General features: G+C 58.0%; 1 protein-coding gene across 4 annotated transcripts; it reads left to right on the forward strand.

The window, feature by feature from the left end:
* The first annotated feature begins 425 nt into the window (after positions 1 to 425).
* On the forward strand, positions 426 to 22,297 carry KCTD15 (potassium channel tetramerization domain containing 15). Of its 4 annotated transcripts, XM_069457186.1 has the most exons (7): positions 5,224 to 5,349; positions 6,978 to 7,076; positions 8,730 to 8,819; positions 9,444 to 9,619; positions 15,845 to 15,989; positions 18,429 to 18,734; positions 19,863 to 22,297. In XM_069457186.1, exons 3-7 carry the CDS (start codon positions 8,757 to 8,759, stop codon positions 20,019 to 20,021), a joined length of 849 nt encoding a protein of 282 aa, XP_069313287.1. In that variant the 5' UTR covers positions 5,224 to 5,349; positions 6,978 to 7,076; positions 8,730 to 8,756; the 3' UTR covers positions 20,022 to 22,297. The 4 variants fall into 4 exon arrangements, with proteins under 4 accessions (XP_069313290.1, XP_069313287.1, XP_069313288.1 ...); XM_069457187.1 differs by lacking the exon at positions 5,224 to 5,349 and having other exon boundaries at positions 6,968 to 7,076; XM_069457188.1 differs by lacking the exons at positions 5,224 to 5,349; positions 6,978 to 7,076 and adding an exon at positions 8,096 to 8,123.
* Positions 22,298 to 26,313: the final 4,016 nt, after the last annotated feature.

Raw genomic sequence — 26,313 nt, forward strand, 5'->3', positions numbered from 1 at the left:
CTCAGAGAGGTGAAGCCCAAAGTCACCCTGCCAGACGCAGACTCCCAAGTTCCTGCGCTGCACAGACTGTCTCCTCCAGGACAGGCCCGAGGAGTAGGGATTGCCTGTGACAAGGAAGAGGCTCAGCGTGCCCGGCTTTCATCCTGGGAAGGAGCCCAGGGCAGGGGTTCTGACTGACCAAAGGCAACTTTCCTCATTGTCTAAACTCTGTTCGTGGGAAAAACTCCTGTGGATCCTTGCAAGCACACCTGCAGAGCCCTGTCCTGTGGCCCCCAGGTGGTCACTTGAAGCCAGAGTGGCAGCCACACAAAGTCACTTAGGGGCAGGACTCAGTGTTCTTTTTGACTTTTTCCCTCCCCTCCCCTTCCCTTCTCTGCTCTTGCCTGGGTTCGGCTCAGCCAAGAATGGGACTCGTTTTTAAAGCCATGTTCCAGGGATCCAGTCTGGGCATGTGAGATTGACTGGGAAAACTGGAGGACTCCACAGACGGCCTCCCCGGCCCCCTCACCTGCAACAGCCTCATCTTTCTAGCAAGCTTTTGTGCGTTGCTGCATAGTCCTTGCTACGGGGCCTGGAGCTGGCCTCTCCCCAGCGTGAGGCCAGCTCAGGGTTCTGGTGACAGTTCCTGAACCCTGGGGGCACAACCCTAAAGGTAGAACCCATCCTTCCCCCAGGAGGGCCTGCTGTGCCCAGTATCCGCTCTCCTCCCAACGGTTCAGGGAGCCACCCCAACGCCAACCCTATCTAGCCCAGGGGTAAATTTGATTGGTCTACGAAGATCCCTTTGCCAGTGATTGGCTAGCAAGTTGGCACGTGACCCAGTTTGGGCCAACAGGATGTGACAGGGAGGGCTGTGGGGGCCACTAGGATAATCTGCTTGTTCTCTATGGGTATCCAGGAAGGTGTGAAGATTTGAGCTCCTTTGTCTTGAGACCAGAGAAGAGGAGCATGAGAACAGGCCACCGTGCCAAGGATGGCAGAGGAAAGTGGAGAGACCTGGGTCCTGGGATACTCTGCCAAGCCACCAAATCAACTTCCCTCCTCTTTAAGCTATTCTGAGGTGGCCTTTGCCACTTGCACCCAAATTCACACAGACCCTTTGAGAATTTGGTGAAAACACTGAAACTTCCCTGGGAAAAAGGCTGAAACGTAGAGTTTTAAGCAATGTGGGGGCTCCTGGCTCCCCGGAGGCCCAGCACAGGCCACCACCATGTTAAGACTCCTAGTCAGGAGGACATGGTCTTGTGTCATTGTTGTCACCCCAACAGCAGGCTTAGTTCTGAGTGGCACGCCTGGGCGACAGGCAGCAGGTAGGAAGGAGGGGTGGCCTGCACATCTGGAGGCAGCCCCTGCCTTTCTGCCCACCGGAAATCGCAAGCGCCCACTAGGTGTGGTGCCAGGGACTGGGCCGAGCTCAGTGTTATCTGGTTTTGTTTGGTTCTTTTCAAGGACAAGCGGGGGCAATCTGCTTGGGGCTGGGGTTGGGGGGTGCCTAACAGTCCCATGTGTCATCTGTTTCATCACTTCCTCTAATCTCTGTGTTCATCTCGCCAGGATGGAAGATTGGGGGGATTCCCAGGGTAGAGGCAGAGGCCAAGCGGTCTCTGGGCCAAATAGCACAACCCCAGCCTGGACAGGGGCTGAGCCTTGAGGTGGGCACAGACCTAGGAGGGTCTGGCTTGCACCCCAGGAAGCCTGGGGGATGGTGGAGACAGCCCTGCCTAATACCCTAGTCCCCTCCCCACTACACCCCCAGGAGAGCAGTAGCCGGGTCCCTCAGTCTGTTCATCGGTTGGTCTGGTCACAGCCTTCTTGAGAAGGTTGGATGGAGCAGACTCTGTAATCTCATTTTGGGTTCATTTTCCCTTCCTTATTAAGGCCCTAATTTTTAAACATAGTCTGCAAACAATTACAACAAAGTACAAAATCACATTGGAAGCCAACCTGAAATATCTGGAAATGAGGTCTTGATCCCGCAAATGATTTTGTACTTCTCAAGGGACCGTGCAGAGGAACCTCAAAGCAAGCAGAGGTTTGAATCTGCTTTTTAAACTATGAACTGTCATGGCCTAAGTGCTAGTCCCACCTTAATGACAGAGCAAGTTCTGATTAGACTCACATCTAATTTCATCTCTTGAACCACAGCAATGAAATAGGATGTATTCCACAAGATGTTTCAATATATTTTCTGTCCAAATTATACACCGTCAATTAAATAATGCATTGCCATTGCATTATATACCTCAGATCATTAAATGCCTATCAGAGTCCACGTCCACGCCTCTCAATGTAAGAGATGGTTGATATTTAGCTAGGAACTTTTAAAACACCTGAGAATAAATTATGACCCAAACTTACTCTTCTTAACGACACGTATAAAGTTCAGCTTTTTAATAAAAGGATTCAGGAATAGGAAAACAAAATCCCCAGCAGTATTAAGGAAATAAAGGTCTTTCAAAATGGTCAGTTCTTGTTTCGACTAAACTGTACATTTTTAATATAATTGGTATAAAGTGAAATTCAAAAAAAAAAAAAAAACCACGTAGGAATTTAAAATAAAATGGAACATCCTATTTTCAGGGTCACCAGTACCATGGTGAGATTTGTCTCTTAAACAATGACACTTAGTATCTCTGTAGTTCCATGAATACTTTTGAAGTGTCATATTAAAACCAATCTCATGGCCTTGAGGCAAAGAGAAGCAATTAGTCTTGGAGTTGTGAATAAATAAAAATCCATTTAGACACCCGTCCTTGACATGTACCTTGCAAATCTTAGAAACTTCATCTAGTGGGAAAAGAAATGTTAAATCATGAATACCAACACTAATCACATTGCCATGTGGCTTCCTAAAACAGTTTCTCTTATACCAATCTTTTAAGTATTAATTTATATGTATATATTCACCCATACTGAACACAAAACAAAGGCATAAACCGGCCACCTACGAGAAGAGGAGAAAAAGAGGCATGAGGGGCACTGGGGGCCACACGGGCCATGACAAGCGAGTTTTCAGTGGGTCCCTGCTCCTCAGACGGGAGCCTTGTGCATTTTGCCTCACTGTGCCCTCCTCAAAGGCCTGGGGAGGGGGCAAGGTTCTGTTTGTGTGACCCCAGCCAGCATTTAAGGGAGGACTCAGGCAGTGGAAGTATTTGGGTACTCGCTGCCCTTCTTACCTGGCTCTGTCCCTTCAATGTTGAGTGGGATGGGAGTGGAGGTTTGCTGTTCTAGGTCCTGCTTGGGGCAGCTGGCCACAGAGCTGAGCCGACCCCTAGGGCCCAGCGTGGCCTGGGTGCACAGCACAGAGCGTGGCGCTCTTCAGTAGCAGTTGGGGACCAGAAGCCCGGGGGCGCCAGGGCGTGGGGCGCAGAGTGGGCAGCCCGTGGGCCGCGCTGGAGCCCCGGCATAGATCCCTGACCTACTTCCAGGGCCCCTTTCTGTTCCAGGAGCAGCTCAGAATCCATAAATTAAGGAAATTAACTGATGGGGCCTGCGGCATCTTTGTAAGCTATTTAAATCTATAAATTTACAACATCTTCTGCATATATCAAGTAATTGAACTAACTGCAGGGATGTAACTTTAATGAGAAAATTTCCCCCTTCTCCAGTAGTACGAGCTCTAAAATAAATAAATAAATAAATAAAACCTTCCCCTAGGAGGAAAGTTTCTGCTCATCCCCGCGTGGAGAAGTTACAGGAGCGCGGTCCAGACACTCTCCACGCGCGAGGTCCCCTAGTCCCCTAGTCGAGGGAGGAAGGTCCCCATTTCAGTCTCTCCCCACCGGCTCCCCCTCCCGGTCCAGGCCCTGCCCCAGAGTCGCCCCCCCCCCCCCGGGAGTGCGGCCTCGAGAGGGCGCCCAGGCCCGGCCGGAGCTCGGGGTGGGGGTCCGGCGCAGCCCCCGGCCGGAGCGCACCCGCCCGACCGCCCGAGCCCGGCTCCAGCCCGGGACCCAGGGAGCCAGGCGGGGGCGCCCCGCAGGCCGGGCGCGCTGGAGGCTCCGCGCTCGGTTTCCTGGGAGCCGGGAAATGGTCGAGGAGGAGGGACGACCGGGCGCCAGAGAAAGAGGAGGAAGAGGAAGGGGAGGAGGAGGCGGGAGAGGAGGAAGGAGAGAAGGAAGGGGCAGCCCACGCGGTGACCCGGGAGGTGCGCCCCGGGCGCACGTCCCGGCGCCGCGGGGACTCTTGGCCGCCGACGTCCCCTTCGCGCAGTGCGCGCAAAGGAAATGGCGCGTCTGGCCGGTGCCCCCGCGGTGGCCGACCGCGTGTCCGCAAACGTCACGGCAAAGGCCGCTCCTCGGGAGAGGGCAGCGGGGCCGAGACCCTGGGCGGGAGGCCGGGGAGGGGGAGGGGCGGCCCTGCCCCCGGCCCCGCCGCAGCAGCCGCGGCGGACTCGCAGCCCAGTTTGTCCCCAAGTCCCGCCCCCAGCCCCGGGCGCCGCGGCGGCGGCTGCTCTCCTCTTTGTAACCGAGGAGTCAAGAAATGTGAGAAACGTGCCCTGTGTTACTTATTTGGGAGCCGAAAATTTATGCCCAGCTGAAAGCGCCCGGGGAAATATTACATCAGATGAAATGACAATGATTAAAATCAGCCTCTCTCCACCCCCTCCCGAGCCCGGAGGAGGCCCGGGCGCCGCGTGGCCGGCCGCGGGGGGCGGGGGGCTGGGCCGCGGAGGGCGCGGGGCCTGGGCGCACCGCTCCGGGAGGGTCCCGGCCGCGGCCCCGAGGGCAAGGCGCGGGCCCCGGCGGAGGCGGGCGGCGATCGCCCGGCGAAAGGAAGGGAAACGGCGCATTTTTGTCGCCGAGCGCGGCAGGCGCGGGCGCGCGGAGCTAATTGCGACTCTAATCCTCTGCCCCGCGGCGCCGCCGAGCCCCGAGCCAGGAGTCGCCGCGCGCGCCCGCTCGCGCTCGCCGCGCCGGTGACCGGGAGCCGGGTCGCTGCCCTGCGCGTCCGGCTGGGCCGCGGCGGGGCGCGGGCCACGGCCGGGGCGGGGGCTGGTTTTCTCCCTCGCAATTGAGGGAGGCCGCGGGAGAGGAGGGAGAGGAAGCGGGAGGGCAGCGGAGAGCGGCGCGAAGAGGCGGCGGCGGCGGCCGCGAGGAGGGAGGAGGCAAGGGGAGGGCGGGGAGGGGAGGCCCCGGCGCGCCGCGCCGCGAGGGGCCGCGCGAAGCGGGGGCCGGGGCGGGAGGGGTGGGTGGGGGGAGGGTTGGGGGCGAGAGAGAAAGTAACTCCAGGACGAGACCGGAGCGACCCGCGCGGCGAGCATAGGCGGCGAGGCTGCGCCCGGCGCCCGAGACCGGCGGCTGCGGGGGGCGGGGGCTGCGCCCGAGCCGGATCCGCCGCTCTGGCTCAGAGGTAAGCCCAGCGCGGGCGGCCACCGCTCCGCGCCGCGCACCCCTGTCCCCAAAGTGGCTGCGATGCCGGGAAAGTCGCCCGGCCCAGGTCCGGACCTGGGCGGGGGAGGCTGCTTTGTCCCTCTGCTGGGCGGCGGGGGCAGGCGGCGCGGGGGCGCCCAGCACAAAGGCCTGATGCGGGGGGGGGGGTGCCCACGTGGGCTGGTCCCGGCCCCGAGTGGACCCTCCCCACGCAGGCGGGCTCGGAGCTTCCTGCCGCAGGGGTGTGTGTGTGTGTGTGCGTGTGCGCGCGCGCTTGCAGGTTCCCGCACTCTGGCCCCAGTGCAGGGCCGAGCGTCCGGCAGGGCCGGCGAGTTTCCGGGGTCAGAAACGGGCTCCCGCAGCTGGGGCTTAGGTGCGCACAGGGCCCAGCTTGCCGCCCAAATCAGAGAAAGAAAAACTCTCCAACGGGACAGACGTGCGTCCTCTGACGCCCACCCCGGGAGTCCGAAACCGGGCGGGAGGGGCCGGCGCGCTGGTGGTCGTCCCAGGCGCGCGGGGCTTGGGGCCGAGAGCGGGCCGCTCTGAGACCCGGTCGCCGCCTCCGGGGCCCAGCAGCCCGCCCGCACCCCCGATCTGGACGCGGGCACACGCTCGCCGACACCCCACCCCGGCGAACAGCCGCAGCGCCCTTCTGTCCCCCTGCGGCCCCCACTCCCGACTGCAGGAAGATAAGCTTCCAAGTTTTCCCTGCGTGTCTCAAATGTGCATGAAGGAATTTAACTGCACGAGTGAATAACAGCATTAGTTTCAATTAATTTTTTTTAAATCCCGGCAACAATAAACTTTGAGAACAAAAGCGCTTTTACGTCCTTAATTAGGCGAGCTTCCCATCTGTGGTCTCCAAGTGTCTGCCTCTTGATTTAACTTTGTCACCGCCCCGCCTCCGCCGCACACCCCTCCCCGCCCCGCCTGGCGCTTCGGGTGCCGCGGCCACCCCGCCCCGAGGCGTCTGGAGCCGCGGCCCAGCCGGCTCCGCCGCCCGAAGTTCCAACCGGCCGGCTGGCTTGGCTGCGGGGGGCTGGCGCGCACCAGGTGGCCCGACTGCCGCTGCCGGCCCACCCCCCGGACACTTCTGCAGGCTCTGGGCCCTTGCGCCCCGGGCCGGCGCCCAGGGCGCAGAGCTGAAGGGAGCTCGCAAGGCGCCTTCTGTTTACCTTTTATGGTTAAAATAACAGCTTAGCAAAGAAGCGACTTCACGAAGAAGCGATTTAGTGAAATCGTCTCAAGCTGCCGCAGCTCAGCCAGTTTAATCACCCCCAGAGAGCTGAACAACTGCGAGCACAATGGGACACAAAATCATTTTGTGTGTAAATGAGCGTGGCATTCTGCTCACTTCCCTCCGCTCGGGCGGGCGGGGCTCGGCGGCGGGCGGTGCGGGACCCGGGTCTCCCGCCGCAGCTGGAGCAGCGGGTCACTACGGGGCCAGGCTGGGAACCCGCGGGCATCAGCGGGCCCTTCTGCAACAGGCGTTTCGGCCGAGCCTGGGGAGGGCCGGCGCCCGCCGGGCTGGGTCGTGGGTTTGGTGCTGGTGGCGGTGGAGTGAACTTGTGTCTCTGATTGCTCCCACTTTTGTGCTTCTGACTTCAGCGGTGGTCTTGGTGGAAAGGCCGTGGTCCGGCACAGATGCGTTTGTCCGCGGGAGCGTTGGAGATTCGGGTGAAGGCGTAAAGCCTGGGGCTTCCAATGGTGAGTTTCTGGTTTGCCGTGAACATGGGGTTGTGCTTGCCGTGGAAAAGAGGCCGAGAGCAGGGTGGAGCAGCGCTTGTGGTGGTGCTTGGCGTTAAATGTCACTTTTAATAGTGTCCTGGTGAGAGGGAAACTGTGCAGTCCGCTTGAGAATCTCAGTCGGAATTCCTTCCAGTTCGGCTTATCCTCCGTTTTCCCTTCTGACTCCTCCCCCAGCAGAGCCTCCTAGGGCAGGATAAGCCATTCCTGAGGTCTGTTTTGGTTCTCAGAACTTCCTTGAGCTAAGTGACCTGGTTTTCTTTTTTAAGCTTCCCAGAACTCAGGAAGGCCAAAAGCAGCAGACTGTGAGCTCACAGCCAGCCCCCAGCGAGGGCTCATAGCGACCTCCCACTGCCACCCCAGCCCAGACAGTTTCACCGCAGGAACTTCCTGGCACTCCGGGCAGAACAAATCACAGGAGAGGAACTTTACCTACAGTTGCAGGATTTGACTCTCATTGGCCCTTGCTCTATGTTTTAAAATTGAATGTTGAATTTCAAGGCACAAACTTAGATGCCAGAGTTTAACAGGAGAAAGCTGTCCCTTGGGTCCCAAGAATGTCATGTGGTTGTCCTCTCAAAGGTTAAACCTACGACAGAGAAGTCCAGGGTGGGTGCGTGGAGGCCAGTGTATGTGCACATGTGTGAGGGCGGACTACTCGCTGTGCAGGGCTCCCTCGACAGCCCCAGGTCAGTGGAAGTGGCTGCAGAAACCCGCCCCTCGACACCCCACCTGCATAAGGGGCTGCAAAGTGCCCGGGCGTGGCTTCGAGGGACTGAAGGACAACCTTATTTCCGGTGGTTGTGGCACAGAGGGAAGTCACTGAGTGATCTGGGGAGGAGTAGGAGAAAGGGTGCATTTGCTGACGGGCAGTTTCCTCTGGCCAGCTCTCTGATGCCTCGGGGCAGGGTGTGTGATCCTGAGGGGTCTGGAATACATTAGGCACAGACGACACCATCCTGGGGACCTGGGGACAAACTGAGGTGCAGACTAGGCAAACAAAGACAGGTTTGCTCTGCTCTGGGAAGCCATAGGGGAGAGGTGGCTTCCCAAGTGACTTGCCCTTGTCCCTGTGCCCTGACTTCTGCTAAAGGGCTTGTGTGTGTCTGGCCAGTTGCAAACTGCATCTTAACACCCGTAGGGATGGTGTTAAGAGAGGTCTTAGGCTCCCCAGCCCATGGAGGGTGGGGGATCCTTCTTGAGCCTGGTCTACAAGGTTCTCTGCTGATGCAAGAGGAGACACGCTTGGTAACATGGCTCTAAACCAAAATACCAGGAAAATCAGATTTGTTCTGAAACATTTCGGGGCAATAATGGTGAGCATATGTTTCAGTACTGTCATTAGCTGAATTAGCAGGCATGGAGCTGCCCAGAAAACACATGTGTGCGTGTGAGAGTGTGTGTGTGTGTGTGTGTGTGTGTGAGATCTGCTATGGCTGGGAGACCTGCTTTGGGGCGTGGAGACAGACGATGCTGGTGGGCTGCATGGGGCACGTGGGGTCCCAGAGAGTGTTCGGAAAGGACGATTCTAAGTGTCTTTCGCTCCATGGGAGACCCTGTGCCCACAGCTGCCGAGGAGTAAGCCCTGTCTGGTGTTGTCCGTGCTTCCGGCAGGTACTCTGGGCAGTGATGGAAGCCTAGATGCCTCACCGCAAGGAGCGGCCGAGCGGGTCCTCACTTCACGCGCACGGCAGCGGCACCGCGGTGAGCCTGCCGGGTGGGCTGGGTGGGTTCCGGGCCCCTCTTTGCCTTCTTCCCGAGCACCTGCTCCCTGGCTGTCCTCCCTCGGGGCCATGGCACTCAGGAGATGGCTGTTGACTGGCTGCACGATTATGTATTTTTTGAAACAAAAATGCTCTTAATTTGATGTGAAATTTACTACATGTATAAAACTCGACGCCTTAGGTGCTGAGGAAGTCACTAATTTAGAGGTGTCTCGTTACTGAGACAAACTTGCAAAAACCCCTGAATCCCAATTCACAAATTGGTGATTCGTTTGTCAGGGGATATTTCACATCTAACACATAAGCCTGCGACCTTTAATTAGAATTTTGCAGTTTGTTTTATGCCCCTGGAGGCTGACACCTTGAAAATTTTTTTTTCTTGATTTCTTATTGCTAATAAGCATCTTTCTTTTTCCCTCTGGTACTTTGAAGAAAATGATGCAAATACACTTAATTACAGTGGTGGCCATAATTTGTCAGCTGAATATGTGATCAGGCACAGGCAGAAGTGATCTGATTAGATCTGTGATCACACTCCCAATAAAGGGAGTGCACGGCTGTGTCGCGGAGAAACGCCTGTTTCCTGCCTTGTTTCCATCTCTAGGAGGGAGGAAACATGTCCCGGCTATCTCTCACCCGGTCGCCCGTGTCCCCCCTGGCTGCCCAGGGGATCCCACTGCCAGCTCAGCTCACCAAGTCCAACGCGCCTGTGCACATCGACGTGGGCGGCCACATGTACACCAGCAGCCTGGCCACGCTCACAAAGTACCCGGACTCCAGGTAAGAGCCGGGCCCCTTGGAGCAGCAGGCACATGGTAGGGGCAGCGTCTGCAGCCTGCTGCCTGGGGGCCTGTCTCCCCTGCCAGCCCCCCACACCTGACTCTCCAGGGTGCACAGGCTGGTACCTGGGGAGCTAGGGTTTGGGAGGCTGAGTCCACCTGTTGAAGGCTGCCTTGCACAGAGGCTTGTGACCCTGATCTGGCGGCATTGGTAGTGCAAGGTGGAGCTCCGGACCCACTGGTGGACAGAGGCTTAGGATTTATTCAGAGCCAGCCCCACCTGCGCCTGGCTGGGGAATCTCACGTACCTTCAGGTTCCTCTGGAGTGGGACTCAGGCTTGGCCTCTGCAAGGGGGTCGTTTGTGAGCCATGCTAAGTAGGTAAGTCATGAGATCATGAGGTGGAGTCGGGTATTTAATCCCATTTCCTGTTCTAACCTTGGGAAACTGCAGAAGGGGAAGGAGAAGGAGCAGCAGTTGCCATCGTTGTCGGTGTGGCCACTGCTGGGCCCTGAGGGCTGGCGGCAGGCTTCCCTTGGAGCTGGGCGATGCAGTCAGTGACTGGCAGGGATTCCAGGAAATTCGGGATATCCAGGGCTGTGGATGGGCAGGAGCCTCGTACCCCATCAGTGCATAAAAGGTCTGACCAGGACCCTGTTGGGAGCTTGCAGGCTCCTTCCCGTAAGGCGTCCCCCACGCTGCTGAACTCCCGGGCTGCCCCGACCCTCGACCCTATCCGAGGTTCTGGGTACTTCCGACTCTCCCACTCTTGCCTCCTGGGCGGGGGCCCTGGTTTCCCCGTTGGCACAGCGGCAGGGCTGACCTGCGCTGGGCTGCATCCCTGAGATCTCCTGGAACTGCTTGCTGAGCCACGACTGCTTGCTCCTGGCACAGCGAGGCGGCCACCACTCTTGCTGGGGCCACCGAGGGCTGAGCATGGAAGGCCCGGGCTGCAGGCATCACCCCTGCTTTGTGCATTTAGCATAACATGAAGAACTAATTAATCCCCCTGACACCGAGGGATCGTGTGTGGGGGTGTCAGTCTGCCTCGTCACCTGTATGGCTGCACCAAGCAGGGAGGATTACAGTGCATGGAGGTGGCTGCTTTCGGAGCTTGTTGAGGGCCAGGGCGGAGCCCCCACAGGGCAGGCGTGCCCCCTTGAGTAGATCGCGCCGGAGGTGGATGCAGTGTGTGGTTCCGAGTTTGGGGAGCCTGGGGGACAGATATAGTTGGGGCTTCCATTGCCCCAGCCTGACAGACTAGTCCTGGGGCTCTGAGCTTGGGGCTTTGGGGGGCCAGGAGCCCCGAGACCAGGTCTGCAGCCTCGGCCTGCGTGCCTACGGAGCGCTGTCTGGGCTGGGAGATGGATTCTGCTTATTTAATTTCAATTTTGCCTTCTGCGGCATTCCCAAGTTGTTTGAGATAGATCATCCCTTAATCGGTTGACGACGTTTGTGAGTGAAATTCATAAAACCTTTGCCCACAACCCTCTCTGTAAAGTGTTTCCAGAAATCAGACATTTGCCTTTCTGGAGCGATCCGCAGCCCAGGCCCTGAGGGAACGGAGGGGCCTCTTCATTCTTGGCGCTGGGCTGCAGCCCGGGAGCAGGAGGGCGGGGGTCTTCCCCTCCCAGGCCCAGCTGTGTGCGGTGTGCCCTTTCGCCGGGAGCTCAGGCCTCTGTGGCCCTGTGATCTGGCATGTGGGACCCTCGAGGCAGGACGTGCCCAGAGGGGCAGCAGTCTGCATTCTTCCCCGAGGCTGGGGCTCAGGATGAATCTGTTGCTCTGCCTGGCTGGCTTCTGGCTGCAGCAGAGCCGCTCCCAGGCCTGAAGCTTTAGCCTAGAGGCTGGGGTGGTGTGACCTGCAGGATGGTCTGGGTCCAGGGACTCGGGGGCTTGAGCAGTGAGTCGGGCGGCTGTGCTGGCAAGGGCCCCCCGCCCCCCAGATCTCTCCCATCCTTCTTTTAGTGGATTATTACAGTTTTAAGACTGTTTTTCACCAATTCTGGAAAGGAAGATCAATCGCTTACCCAGTGTCACTGATCTGTGAGTCACCTGGAGATGGAGTATTAAGCGTGCTGAGGTCCCCAGAGCATTTCCGGATGTTAACAGTGTCCTGTCCTGGGCAGCACTGGGAGGGCCGGGTGCCCACACCTGTAGCTCCTGCGCCCTCTGCACTGCCTGGGCTTCCGGTTCCTTGCGGGTCGGGGTGGCCTGGCTGCCTCCTCTGGTCCTCACCCAGAGACGGCTGAGCAGACTCCCTGGGGCAGCCCCCTCGCTGGTGTCCTGCCTGCCGGGTGACGCTTAGCTGCTGCCATCATAGCCACACGCTGACGTCTGTGCTGACTGCGGGAAGCAAGGAATGGAGATGGCCAGGAGCTTTGGAACCAATATAACCTTTCGCCGAAGCATCTGGGAAATTGGAGCCAGAACTTAAAAACAAGGAAAAAGTAAAAGTGCCCGATGCCTCCCGGGAGCACACAAGTGGTGGCTGGACTGTACCTTTCTGCCCCAAGGGTCCCAGCTACCGCAGCGGGAACTACCCAGCTTATTCCATGGAGGACGTCTGGAGTCAGCTCGGCAAACCCTGCAGCCCCTCAGAGGGTGGCCTGGGCCGGTTGCCTCAGGGGACATGTGGAGCCAAGGACAGAACCCAGGATGTCACAGCGGGAGCTCAGGCTACAAGGGTCTGCGGGTTCCTTCTTGGCAATTGTCCTAACCTTCTCCCATCCTGCTCACATCCTTGGCAGCCTCGGACACTGAGAACATGAAAGGCCTTTGTCTTGGGAGGGGCTGCACAGCTGCCAGTTTATCCTGAAACAGACACTAAACCATGGAAAGATCTAGAACTGGCCAGCACTGAAGTAAGGCAGATTGAGAACCTTCTAGCCTTGGACCAATAAGACAACCTAGAACCCAGCCAGCCCTAGAATATGGGTGGATCAGGAGTCTTCTGGACCGACAGGACGGGCTGGAGCCTCCGCCAGCCCTGACGTCAGAGGGATTTGGAGCTCGGCCAGGCCTAGAATTTTCTGCTGCCCAGTGTTTGAGCTCAACCGGGAAGAGTGGGGGACGTTCCCAGGGAGGCTGAGGCTTTGAATTTGTTGACTCACCTGTGGACGTGGCTCCTATTTCTTCCTGCTGGTGCCACATGCGGGCCCTCAGCTGTCTGCCGACCTCTGCCCATGGCACCTGGCAGCCTTGTTCCCTCTGTCTCCAGGGGTGCTGGGTGGCCTCACTCTGACATCTGAATTCCCAGGCCCTGCTAGGCCAGATCTTGGGGGCTTCGAAAGCTGGAACCAGCCAAAGAACCCACAAGACTTTCCAGCAGGGGCTGTGTCCCCCAGCATCACTGTCACCACGCCTGGGGGGTTGACAGGGCTCAGTGGCCTTTGGAGCGCCAAGATGAGTTGTGTCTGGGTGGCTGCTGCTCTGGCTTCAGAGCCTCAGGCCTCTCCACACCCCTCACAGCAGCTGTGACCTCCTCACAAAGCCTTGCCCTTTACTGGGACAGGGACTGGGCCATGTCCCCAGAGGGAGACCAGGTGACTACATGGCTCCTCCATACCTGGGCAGACGCTCATGGCTGATGCGTCGAGTGTGCCAGGCCACCAGAGCATAGGATGGTTGGGTGGGAGATGCTGGGAGGGGTTGTGGGTGCTCCAACCCCCTCAGCCTCTGCCCAGCTAGTGCGTCCTGGGCACAGATGGCAGGGCCTTGGGAGCAGCTGACTCAGAGTGGGCAGAGGAGTAGGCCGCTATGGGGACAGGGGAGCAGCTCTGGTGGGATCCTTGCTGGTGCGAGAAGGGAGTAAGGGGGCTTGGGCACTGGCTTGTGTCTAGGCCGGGCTGGAAGATCTGGGTCCCAGGTGAGGGCTACCCTTCTCCCAGCTGTGCAAACAAGCTGCCACCGTGGCAGGGTCTAGCTGGGCACAAGTGGGTGTGCCCAGGTGGCCCTGCCTGCCAAAAGATGTCTGATGGTGCTGACACTGGGGAGACGCTGCCAGCCTCCCTCCTGTTCCCAGGCCAAGCTCGTGGCTGCCCCCATCCCTCTTTGGGGCTCCTAAGTATCCACAGCTTGGCCTAGGGTCTGTCAAGACGGTTGGCCAAGCCAGAGCCTGCCACCTGGACATCGGGGAGTTACCAGCTCTGAGACCTGGTTGGTTCTTTCTTCCTGGAGTGGACAGGGACAGGTGTGAGGGGCTCCCCAGGGACTTCCTGCAGGTCCTGCATTGTTGAGCCACTGCCTTTCAGTGCCAGCACCACATGTGCCTGGTGTCTGTGTGTGTGCACTGGCACATATGTGCATGTGTATACTACAGCGCACGTGCACTGGCACGTATGTGCGTGTGTATACTACAGCGCACGTGCACTGGCACGTAGGTGCGCGTGTATACTACAGCGCACGTGCACTGGCACGTAGGTGCGCGTGTATACTACAGCGCACGTGCACTGGCACGTAGGTGCGCGTGTATACTACAGCGCACGTGCACTGGCACGTAGGTGCGCGTGTATACTACAGCGCACGTGCACTGGCACGTAGGTGCGCGTGTATACTACAGCGCACGTGCACTGGCACGTGTGTGCGCGTGTATACTACAGCGCACGTGCACTGGCACGTGTGTGCGCGTGTATACTACAGCGCACGTGCACTGGCACGTATGTGCGCGTGTATACTACAGCGCACGTGCACTGGCACGTGTGTGCGCGTGTATACTACAGCGCACGTGCACTGGCACGTATGTGCGCGTGTATACTACAGCGCACGTGCACTGGCACGTAGGTGCGCGTGTATACTACAGCGCACGTGCACTGGCACGTGTGTGCGCGTGTATACTACAGCGCACGTGCACTGGCACGTGTGTGCGCGTGTATACTACAGCGCACGTGCACTGGCACGTGTGTGCGCGTGTATACTACAGCGCACGTGCACTGGCACGTAGGTGCGCGTGTATACTACAGCGCACGTGCACTGGCACGTAGGTGCGCGTGTATACTACAGCGCACGTGCACTGGCACGTGTGTGCGCGTGTATACTACAGCGCACGCGCACTGGCACGTGTGTGCGCGTGTATACTACAGCGCACGCGCACTGGCACGTGTGTGCGCGTGTATCCTACGGCGCACGCGCACTGGCACGTGTGTGCGCGTGTATACTACAGCGCACGCGCACTGGCACGTAGGTGCGCGTGTATACTACAGCGCACGCGCACTGGCACGTGTGTGCGCGTGTATACTACAGCGCACGCGCACTGGCACGTGTGTGCGCGTGTATCCTACGGCGCACGCGCACTGGCACGTGTGTGCGCGTGTATCCTACGGCGCACGTGCACTGGCACGTAGGTGCGCGTGTATACTACAGCGCACGCGCACTGGCACGTGTGTGCGCGTGTATACTACAGCGCACGCGCACTGGCACGTGTGTGCGCGTGTATACTACAGCGCACGCGCACTGGCACGTGTGTGCGCGTGTATCCTACGGCGCACGTGCACTGGCACGTAGGTGCGCGTGTATACTACAGCGCACGTGCACTGGCACGTGTGTGCGCGTGTATACTACAGCGCACGTGCACTGGCACGCGTGCACACGTGCTGTCCCCCCTGCCTGCCCTTATGGCTCCCTGAGTGGCTGTGGGGTGTGTGTGACTTCCTGTCTCTGGGTGCCTTGTGTTGACAGGTGTATGTCCTTTGCCTGGATGTGTCTGGGTCTGCCTGAGATTTGTGTGTTGGGAGGAAGGGGACCGTGTGACCCCTCCCTGTTGCCCAGGTGTGTTGTGTCTGATGCTCATTTACGTGAGTTGGGTGAGCAGGACGTGTGTACCAAGGACTGTCTCGGCAGCTGTGCGGCTGTTGGCTGGGGTATCGGATGGTCCGTGTGCATATTCCGGGTGGCTCTCTCTGGTGAGGGTGTGCCTACCGGCTCTGTGACTTTGTGTGCGTGGGGCGAGGTGACTGTGTCTGTGTCTTGCTATAGTTTTCCAGGCCTGTGACGTGTGTGGCCCAGCTGGTGTGTATAGCTGGGTGTGTCCCTCTCTGACTGTGGGATGTCCTGTCTGACTGTGGCCTGGCTGCCCCAGGTGTGTGCAGGTGTTGTCAAGCCTGACACAGTCCCGGAGTCACCCACGTGAGGCCCCGGCCCCTCCGGCAGGGTGGCTCTAAGGAGTGGGACGTGGGGCAGGTGGACTCAGCTCCTGCCTTCAGACGTCCGGCCCCGCCTGTCTCTGCCAGAATAAGCCGCCTCTTCAACGGCACCGAACCCATCGTCCTGGACAGTCTGAAGCAACATTATTTCATTGACCGGGATGGGGAGATTTTCCGCTACGTCCTGAGCTTCCTGCGGACGTCAAAACTGCTGCTCCCGGATGACTTCAAGGTAAGTCCGCAGCTGGCGGCTCCCCCACGACGCTGCCTGTGCGATGGCATTACACAGGGGACGCTGTGACTTAATAAGTGGACCCATGGTTGTCGTGGCAACCATAAAAAGTTAAATGATGAAGCCGAAGGCTAAATCGGTTTTTCTAAACTAATTTTGTTTTCTGACATTTTTTGCTTATTTGTCCGGGTGTAACAACACTCAGGCTGCAGCACTTATTCCAGTCTAACGTGTGTTGTGTTTAAGGACTGCTACGTGCTGGAGTCACGGGACTTAGAGGTTCATACCTCTGTTCCTTCTTGGCAATCTGCAGGGGAAAGACCCTGATGATCTAAACAGACGCCCTTAAACAAAGGAAGCCCCCAGCTCTCAGGGTGAGGCTGTCAGGGCAGGTGACCCGGTTCCCTGGGTCCTGCCTGGGTGCGGAGCCCCTCTGAGCCAGGGAGCATGGGAGGAAGGAAATGCAGGCCAGGGTACCTGGCCCACACCAGCACACGTCTGTCCTTCCTTCCTTCCTTCCCTCTGCTGCCCAGAGGACCAGTCACCCTGGGGCTCCTTTGTCCTTCATGCAGCTCAGTTACTGAGCGCCAGCGTCTGCACTTGGGCTGAAAACACAGTGAAGCACGGGGGGGCGGGGGGGGGGGAACGGGTAGAGCCTGCCCCGTGACGCTTACAGGCTAGTGGGAAGACAGGTGTTGAACTTGAATTCCACATAGCAGATGCTTCAGAGAAGTAGGGAGTATTGTGAGAATGAATGACAGGGAACCTGGCCCGGGTGGGTTCGAGAGAAATGACGTTTACCTGGGCGGTGAAGGAGGAACAGGACAGATGGGTGAGGGTCTTGGTGAGGGGCTGTGAAAGGGCTTGATGCCTTCCAGAACTAGAGAGAAGGTGTCAAGCTGGGGCCTTACGGACTGGGAGGGGAGGGGCAGGAAGGGAGGCTGCTGTTTGAAGTGAGGACCTTGGCCGATGGCTCAGTATTTGGCATTTTACCCTGAGTGCCGCGGATGGGCTGCGCGTAGGGGAAGGGCAGTGAGATCTGCGAATTGGAAAGATCACGCAGGCTGCTGCGTGGAGAAGGATGCAGGAGGGTGCGGGGTGGGTGCAGGAGGGCAGCTGGGGGTAAGGCCACTTCCCCAGGCCAAGGGAGGGCTGCTGGTGGCCTTGGACCAGGAAGGACGGAGGCAGAGAAGACGGGGCGTGGTGGCAGCTCAGACTTACGTTTAGGAAGAGGCTGCAAAAGCACGTGGGTGCGTCCTGGCAGAGTAAGGGAGCTCTTGGGGGTGCCTCTTGGCTTGTGGCTTGAGTCCTGAGTCGATGGGCGGAGGCCCAGAGGTGGCCCAGGCTGCGAGAGTGTGGCACCCGCTCCTGGGAGAGCTGGTGGGATGTCGGGCAGAGACATTCTGGGCTATGGGGAAAAACAGGGTCGTTTGGCAGAGCTGCCATTCAAAATCTCGGGAACAGAGGCTCAGGTTGGAGCCCTTAGGGACCCTGGCAGAAGGGCAAGGGTGGGTCCTCGACTGGGAACAGCCCCAGGGGAGGGGTTAAAACTTGGGCCTCCCTCGGGGCATCTCCAGAGGCCAGGCTGGCAGGCTGGGCTTCCCTGGCTTCCCCCCAGGGGCTCCCGGGCTCACACACCAGACTTGCTCACTGTGCCCGATTGAGGAGCGTGAGTCACGGGACCTCGGCCACGGCCACGCAGGGCTGAGGTGGGTGTGGGCGAGCGTGTGTTACGTGCATAAGTGGCCCGGGGCACCGGCCGGTATCGGGGCCTGAAGCACAGTGTGTGGGAGCCGGCTGCCTGGCATGGGGAAGGCTTCTCTCCGGACTCCTGGTCACACTCCACACCTGCCTGGGCAGGGGCACAGCCAGGCACTGGGCAGATCTTTAATCCTCACTCCCCTTCTCTGAGTGGGGTGTCCACATCCATTTGTAGACTGGAAACTGAGACTCAGAGGTCAGTAACTGAGGTTCAGAGTTCTCGGGGCCAGTAGCGGATGAAGCTGAAAACCCAACCCAGGCAGGTTTGGCTGGAGCTGAAGCTGTTTGCCCCCGGGCTGGGCTGTGAGCTCCTCTGGGCTGGGGGAGGGTGGGCTGCCCTATGCCTGGCAGGGTCTGTTCTCTCGGTGGGGCTCTAAGAAGACAGGAGGTCCCCAGGCATAGGTACAGCCTCCAGATCTTTCCATGAGGCTTCTCTCTCCCCAGTGCTTGGGGCCAGTGGGAGGGCCCAGGGGGTCTGGCACTGGTGCACACCAGCGGCTGCCCTTGGGTCAAGGCCGGATTCCTTGAGCTTGCACACACTCATTTGCCTCGTCTGTGCAGTGGGGACGGCCATCCCAGGCCATCCACACCGTGCCCTGGGGTGGGGATGGCAGTTCCTGCGGAATTGGTAGGAAAGGGGAGCCCCAGCCTCCCCCCACCGGTGTGCGGTGTCCACAGGACTTCAGCCTGCTGTACGAGGAGGCGCGGTACTACCAGCTGCAGCCCATGGTGCGCGAGCTGGAGCGCTGGCAGCAGGAGCAGGAGCAGCGGCGCCGCAGCCGGGCCTGCGACTGCCTGGTGGTGCGCGTGACGCCCGACCTGGGGGAGCGGATCGCGCTCAGTGGCGAGAAAGCCCTCATCGAGGAGGTCTTCCCCGAGACCGGGGACGTCATGTGCAACTCGGTCAATGCCGGCTGGAACCAGGACCCCACGCACGTCATCCGCTTCCCGCTCAATGGCTACTGCCGGCTCAACTCAGTGCAGGTGAGGGCTGGGGCCGCCCGCGCCCGCCTCCCCAGAGCCCCGGGCCCCGCGCGAGGTGGAGGGAGGCACTGTCCCCCAAATGGCAAAGCCCTCCGTGCCATCTTACAAAAAAGGCAACAATGTGTCGATGCATAATTTATGTCCCGCTCATAATTAAATGATGGTGCCTGGGGGATGGACTTAAAAAAATTGATCTGTACTTTTTTTCTTTCCAAAAGGATGTTCTATAAAAATGGCCCAGAGTATTTTCAACAAAGTGTGCTTCGTTTGACATCCAGAGTCTGACTCTGGATTCATATTAAACCCAGGCAACAAGGGGGGGTGGGACAGAGGCTGAGAATACCAGTGGCTTAGGGCCCCTCTCCCCGCCCTGTGACCTGGGAGGCAGGCACCCAGGAGCTGCCCACAGAGCTTCCGGACTGGCTTTTCCTGGATAGGTCTAAGAACTAGGAAGCCCACATGGAGTGGGGCCCATTTTCTAACAGCTCTTCCCAAACCCAAGAACACACATAATTTGGGGTTAGGGCAGAACGGACTTTGTGGGGAAAAGCACACGCCCCACAGGCTGTCAGTCAGAACTTGCTAGATGACACAGGTGTCAGACACAGTGACCACACCCCACCCTCACAGAGGCACAAGCCCACATGGCCAAGGAGGCCTGCAGAGACTCAGGCGTTGGAGGACTCCTTCTCTTTCTTTCCATGCAGAGCTCCCTCGAGCTGATGTTCCCCCAGGCCTCAAACCATCTGGGACTCACAGTTATTGGGACAGGACTCAGGGAGGGGAGTGCTTGGGATCCTGTGTCTGGAGAGAAGGGGCAGGCTACACCCTAGAGAAGAGGCCCAAAGGCTTTTTGCCTCCAGGAATCAAAGCTGTGCACCCCTGAGGGCAGCAGGTTGGTAGCCTAGGTGGGGTGGCCCGCCTGGGTGCTAACTTGAGGGGCCCCTGGAGCTGGCAGCTCCTGCCCCTCCTGTGGTGGAACCTCACAGGTAGTTCTGCAGGGGCCTTTGTCAGAGAGTGAGGCCGAGCTCCTAGCAGAAGGTGGCTGGCTCTGCGGGCTGCCCACCAGGCCGAGCCAGGTAAACTCTTGCAGCTGGGCACTGCTGACCCCTGTTTCTTCCCTGACAGGTCCTGGAGAGGCTGTTCCAGAGGGGTTTCAGCGTGGCCGCGTCCTGCGGGGGCGGCGTGGACTCCTCCCAGTTCAGCGAGTACGTGCTTTGCCGGGAGGAGCGGCGACCACAGCCCACTCCCACTGCTGTCCGGATAAAGCAGGAGCCCTTGGACTAGGCCCTGCCTCACTGCCCACCTGGGACACCCCAGGGACCTGGAAACAGTGCTGGGGAGTCTTCCTGTGTGCTCAGAAGTGGGCGTGAGACCGAGGGCGGGGCTGGAGGGGCCAAAGCCGGCCCAGGGAGCACCAGGGCCCCCGGCGTCATGGCAACAGAATGTGGGGTGCTGGAGGCATGCCCACTGAAGGACTGTTGATGTGACCCAAAGATGCTGTGGTGGGAACTCCGCTGCCAGCTCTCCCAGCCCCTTGCCCCCGGCCTGGTGCAGCGTCCGCAGCTACTCCGGACGCGCCATTTGTGCTTCTGTGCGAGTGGCAGAGTCCGAGATGGCTTATTTTTCTACAGTATTTAAATCGGAAGCAAGTGTGACTGTGCACGTCGGAGAGGCCGACAAGGACCAACACTTCTTTATCTGGTGCTCAGTTCTCGGTCAGGCGTGCAGCGTGCCCACATGGTGGATGAGCTGCCCGGCGCTCAGGCCCAGGTGCCTGCAGAGCTGGGGCGCTCGGGACAGACGCAGGGATGATTGCTGCAGAGCCAAGCAGGGCCCCAGGGGCAGGGCTGCTGGGAGGAGGGCGTGGGGGCTGGGTGGCTCTGTAACCACCTGGGGCTTGGGCTGCACTTGGTGGGTCACCTGACCTGCTCATGCCCAGGGCCTTCCAGTCCTGTCTGCGTGTCCTCCCACCTGGGCTCCTGGAGAAGTCTCCTCCCATTCAGACCAGCCACAGGGCCAGGGCCGCACCTTACCTCAGGAATGGGCCCCGCCAGGAAGGGGCCCATCTGTCAGCATCTCCTCTGGGTCCCCAGCTCAGGGAGCCATCCCCAGCTCCAACTTTCTTACGCTAACATGCACACCGAGTTCTAATTATACTTGTTATGCTAGCCTGCCGATAAGACCCGGACACAGGCACACCTGGCCCTCTTGACCCCGAATTCCAATGAGAACTGGCCCTGAGGGGTCCTCACAGACCTGCTGCCTCCCAGATGACAGGCCCAAAGACGGACCCTCCCAGGCCCTGTCTCGTCCCCAAGTGCTGGCCCTTCCTGGGTGGGGAACCTGCGGAGAACTGGTGGGTGGGGCTCCCTGGCCTCCACCCTGTGTACAATGCCTGTAGACTTGTATATGACTCCTTTAATATTGTAAAGATGCTGATGTATAATTGTTGTGTGTTTGTGTGAGCACATTCCGTTCCTAGTTCATGCCATAAACGATGCTACAAAGCGAAAGACTGAGGCTCCATCCTGTGCAGAAGCAGCGGCTGGATCCCTGCACTTGAAGTTGTGCGGGGAGCTTTGGGGGTGGAATTCCTCCCTGGGTTCCTTCAGTTCAGATGAGTAACCGGCAGTGGTAGCTGGGGGAGGGGCAGGGGCCGGTCCTGAGCTTGGTGTTATTTATTGCATTTGGGTGTTTCCTTGCTGTTTCTGTCTGTCCCCTCTGGGCAGCACAGATTCTGAATTCTGATTCACAGCCTCGAACCAGATGCAAACCAGGGAAAGATGTCCAGGGGCTTTTGAACTCAGTCTTAAATGCTTGGGATTTTTCTCTCTCACTGTCTTGTGGTTGGGGTGACATGCCTCTCCACGTGGCAGCATGGAGAAGGTGGCGGGCCATGGCTCAGGCCAGCCAGCGGCACAGGGACCTGCAGCCAGCATGCGAGCTGCAGAGCACCTAAGCTCAGAATATGATCTCAGTATGTCCAAGGGAAGGAGTTTGAATGAGTTCACGTAGATCTCCCATTTGAATGAGCCTTTTTCTATTTTTCCTCAAAGCCTTTATGTTCTAACCCAGGAGGACCCTTTTACCTGCCCCCTAAGGGCCACCAGCCTCGACCTGCCTCAGAGGACAGGAGCACACCCAGCCACCTCCTGTCTGAGGCTGGGGAGCAGCTGCTCTCCCTCCGTACAATCTAATTTGCTGGACAAACTTGCTGGGCTTCTCCTCTGCTTGGCAACGCGCCTACAGTTGGCACATCTGCATTTTGACATCTGAGAGGAGGAGAAAGCTTTGTGTTTATTAGAAAGGAAGTCTTGTGAAAATAGCTCGATGCTGCGTGTGTTTGTGGCCTTTTCTGGTGTGATAGCATGGTTATTTACTGATTGGGGGAGATTCTCTAACATTTCTGAAGCAAGCTATATTTTTAATTAAATCATCATGCTAAAAAAGAAGGGGAGAAAAAGAGTAACCCTATCTGATGAAATGTTACTGTTTCTTTACTAATTAAGTAAAATCAGGAAGTGTGATTTTACATCAACTTGGGAATATCTGAATTTGTAGGGAAAGACTATGCTCCCATAGTACTGCTATAATTCTGAGGGACCTAGTCTCCATAAATAAGTACAAATTATCTATTCCTTTGAAACATTTTTACACTTCCTGGAATGAATATATTTATAAGTAATCTTTTGTCAAATACCAGCAATATAGATGTTACTTCTGCTCTTCATAATCCTCAGAACTATTGTTGATTGTGAGCAACAGGTCAGAGCCGTGCCAAAGCTTCCCTCTTTGCTACCAAGCCCCTGCCAGTGACTGCAGAGGACTCACAAAGCCACAGCAGGTGGCCACCATCCCACTCATGGGGCTCCAAGCCAGGTCACAACACTAATCTTTCAAAAAGTGTGTTGAGTTTTTTTTTTTTTTTAAGCAACTACTTGACTGTGTTCCTTAGAATAAATAAAGGATATTTTATAAATTACACACAGCTCTAGCGCCTTGTTTCTAACCCACTGAGGCAGCCACGAGAAGGTATTCCGGTAGGGGTGATGCTGGAGCCACTGCTCTTCACGCTTGGGACTTGGCTTGGCCACTTAGGACCTTGGATATCCTAAGTCCCAAAGCTTCCTGATCCTAGGGCCCCAAGCAACTTCAGGGTTCCCAGGCATGGGCTTCCTTCACCTCCCCCAGACCTGCACCCTGGACTCCGGCGTTCAGGCTTTTGGCACTATGTTGGTTTTGTGCATGTGAGTATGTGAACCGCAGCACTAAGATGTTCGAAAAGGTCCCCAGAAAGCACAGATGTGAGAAATGGGGAAACAGTCTCCACTGAGCCCCTGACCAAGAGAAGACAGTTGGCCGAGCCCAGCAGAGCCTACCTGTTTACGTGCCTCGAGGTCTACCTGCACGCTCCGGGGAACACTGTCTGCCAAGATGCCCCGTCCCATCCGGCCCTGCCCTCGCTCCTGACCCCAGAGACAGGAAAACAGCCGGCTTGGCCCTGGAGGACACTCTAGGACACACAAGATCGGAGTTTCTCCTAAGTAAGTGACAAGGTGGAAAATACAAAAACGGGAGCTGCCAGTGGATTTTTGGTTGCAGCAGGACACTGGGTTCAAAACAATAGGGAGCTCTGGACAGAGCTGGAGGGACAACTGATGGCCACAGAGAGCAGCTACAGGCCCTGAGCCTGACATCTGGGCTGATGTGGAGTGTTGGAGGAAGTGTGATATCGTGGTTTGATGGCCATCACTTTAGTTGGTCTTAAGGGGGGTAGGCAAATTTGTTCAGCCTTGAAGCTCAAGGCAGCCACACAGTCTTGTCTCATGTGTGACGAGGCTGTCTTTCCACTCACCCCAACCCGCCCAAAGGCGGTGGCTCCTAGTAGAGAGAGGGCTTGCCCCCCGATGGAGATTAGAGCCCTGGCAGCTGTTTTATCTCTGGTGGGGGCTTCAATCTGAAGACTCTGGGTCACTGCATAGGGTAAAAGCCCACACCTTATTACTGCCAAAATCCCTAAGAAATGAGGGATGATTTCAATCATATTTGTCAAAAGCAGCTCTTGCCTTTATTAGTGAGAGATTTCTCATTAGACTGAATGAGGTTTGTTGTCAGTATCCATGGAAACCTGCAAGGGAGTTGCAGAGATAAAACTCTAATGTCCAACATAAAGCCCAAGACAATGCCCCTGTTTTATTTCGTAACCCCACCCCATTCTGAGGAAGGCAGCCAAGGGCGCCTGCTAGGAGGAAAGTCTATCCAGTCACAACTGTATTTAGATAAAGCCACCAACTGGGGTAGAGACGCAGAGAAACATCCCCCCAGGATCCCTTTCCGTTAGGAGCTCAGCCTGGTGAGACATTCTGGGCAGCGCTGACATTCTCTAGAGGGTCTATGAGATGGGGTAACCCTTCGTGGACCAAAAGAAAAAGGTATCCGTGGCAGCTAAGGGCAGCTTCGTGCCGGGAGCAAGGCCAGCACTGATGTTCTCCTAGAAGCGCTAGAAACACAACCTGGGTGAGGGTCTAGGGTCCGAAAAGAAGGGCTTGATCCCACTCTCCAGGACCTCCCCGGCAGTGCCTCAGTCCTCACCCTCACGTCCTCTGTAAGTTCGGGGGCGTTTCTCTGTGAGCTTTCGGTGGAAGGAAGACCCCAGCCCCAGGGAAGCCCACCCTCGCCCACATCCCAGGTTAATCCCTGGATCTAGTTTGGCATCCCTGGATGGCAACTCTTTTCCTGCGAGCCCCAAAGCTAGACAAACAGGGCGCCTGCCTGACCCATGGCGAGCTCCAAACCTCAGAGGCACAGGCAGAGTGGGGGCTCACTCTTGGGGATGGAGCCACTCCTGGGGGTGGGTAACCAGGCGTGGCTGCCTGATGGTAGCTGATTATCCACAGGGAACGAGACCCCCTGTGTTTCTGTTCCCACCACCCCACTCCCAGTGGAAGGATGTGTTGGATAGAATTTATGCCATTTAAGGGTAAGTTATACAACTGTGATGTGGGAAAACGGGCTGATGTGCCTGCCGGGGCTTTGGACATCGGTTACCAAAGGGTCTCTGCTTCACTGCAAAGATCCTTATCTTCCCAACCACGCAAAGAGTGCCACTCATTGGTGGCTAGCGTGTGCCAGCCACTGCAGGTGCACAGAGGACAAGGTCAGACCATGAGGCTAAGAGAAGACACTTGTTTGTCCACCAAAATTGTTTACATTCAGTTGTTTACTTGAGGCTCAGTAAAGTTACCCGGAAGAGAAACCATATTATAGTTTTCAAGTTTGTCATCACACCCAACGTGGATCACTGCAAATTCACTGATTTGCACGCACAGCCAACAGCCTCCACGCTAGCGTCTCCACAGCAAAGGAGGCTTCCCTGAAATTCTAATGCGAGGCCCAGAGAAAGAGGCAGGCACATTCCTGGGAAGCACAAAGAAGAGGGGTTGGAGGTCATCTACATTTGGGCTTTTGTCTTTACTTCCATAACACAGAACAGCCAGTCCAGACAGCCATCCCTTGGCCCCCAGGCCCAGCCGGACCATGCTCAGGAATGACAGCTAGATCATCAGGGCCTGACGCCTAAGATCTTCCTTACATAGAAATCACAAACCAAGACAAAGTCTAAAAGAGCCAGGCGGAGTCTGGGAGGGGCCGGGACGCCTAAGCCGCGCTGGGCCTCGGATGCCCGCCCTGGCCCCAGGAGAGCACTGGCAGCACATCCTCCCAGCACGGGGCACGAAGCGCGCCCCAGCTGGGCTCGGCCTGCTCTGGGCCAAGCCTGCTGCTAAAAGCCATGTCACCAGAGCTTCCTCCTCTGTGTCCTGGACCCGGTCCAGGGCTCCCGCGGAAGCTGCGGTTTGGGACGCACAGACTGCCCGGGCAGCGCCCGCTGCTGCCCCGCGGCGAGCGGGCCCCGCCCTCCTGGACGCGGACACACCCCCGTTTCCCGGGGCCCACGGAGACACGCCCGGCCTTGCGGCCCAACAGCAGGAGGGCAGATTGGTACGAGTACGTACAAGGTCCTGGAATTCTCGCCCAGTTGCCACACAGTATAAGGAGCATAATTGGGGGAGGTTGTGCAACTGCCGAGACCTGCAACCAGGGCTCTCCAAGTTCCCATCACAGGGGTCCCGAGAGCCTTGGGTCAGAACTGGACTCCATGTTCGGTGGCACCAATGGGCCCTGCTCCGGCAGGGGAGCAGTGTGGCTCTGCCAAGAGCCGGGGAGCCCAGGTTCCTTCTGGGCCCTCGGGAGTGAGGGCTGGTGGAGGGGACCACGCCCACAGCCCCAGGCTGCCACCGTGGCAGTGGCAGCAGCTCCCGCCTGGCAGCGCCTAATGAGGCACAGAGCCGTCCCTGAGGCCTCGGGGCTGGACCCACAGCCGGTCCTGAAGGAGACGGGAAACTGGGGGAGGACTCACCCAACTAAGGCCGGAGACTGACAGCCCCTTCCCCAAGCCATGGGCTTGCGCCTGGGCAGCTGCGCTGCATTCTTAGGCCCCCATGGGTGGGTCAATCCTGGGGCCCAGTGAGTCACTTCCCCAGGCCCTGCAGGCCTAAGTTGAAGGTGCCTCCCTCTC

Source organism: Eulemur rufifrons, chromosome 24, assembly GCF_041146395.1.
Source record: "Eulemur rufifrons isolate Redbay chromosome 24, OSU_ERuf_1, whole genome shotgun sequence".
Taxonomy (NCBI): domain Eukaryota; kingdom Metazoa; phylum Chordata; class Mammalia; order Primates; family Lemuridae; genus Eulemur; species Eulemur rufifrons.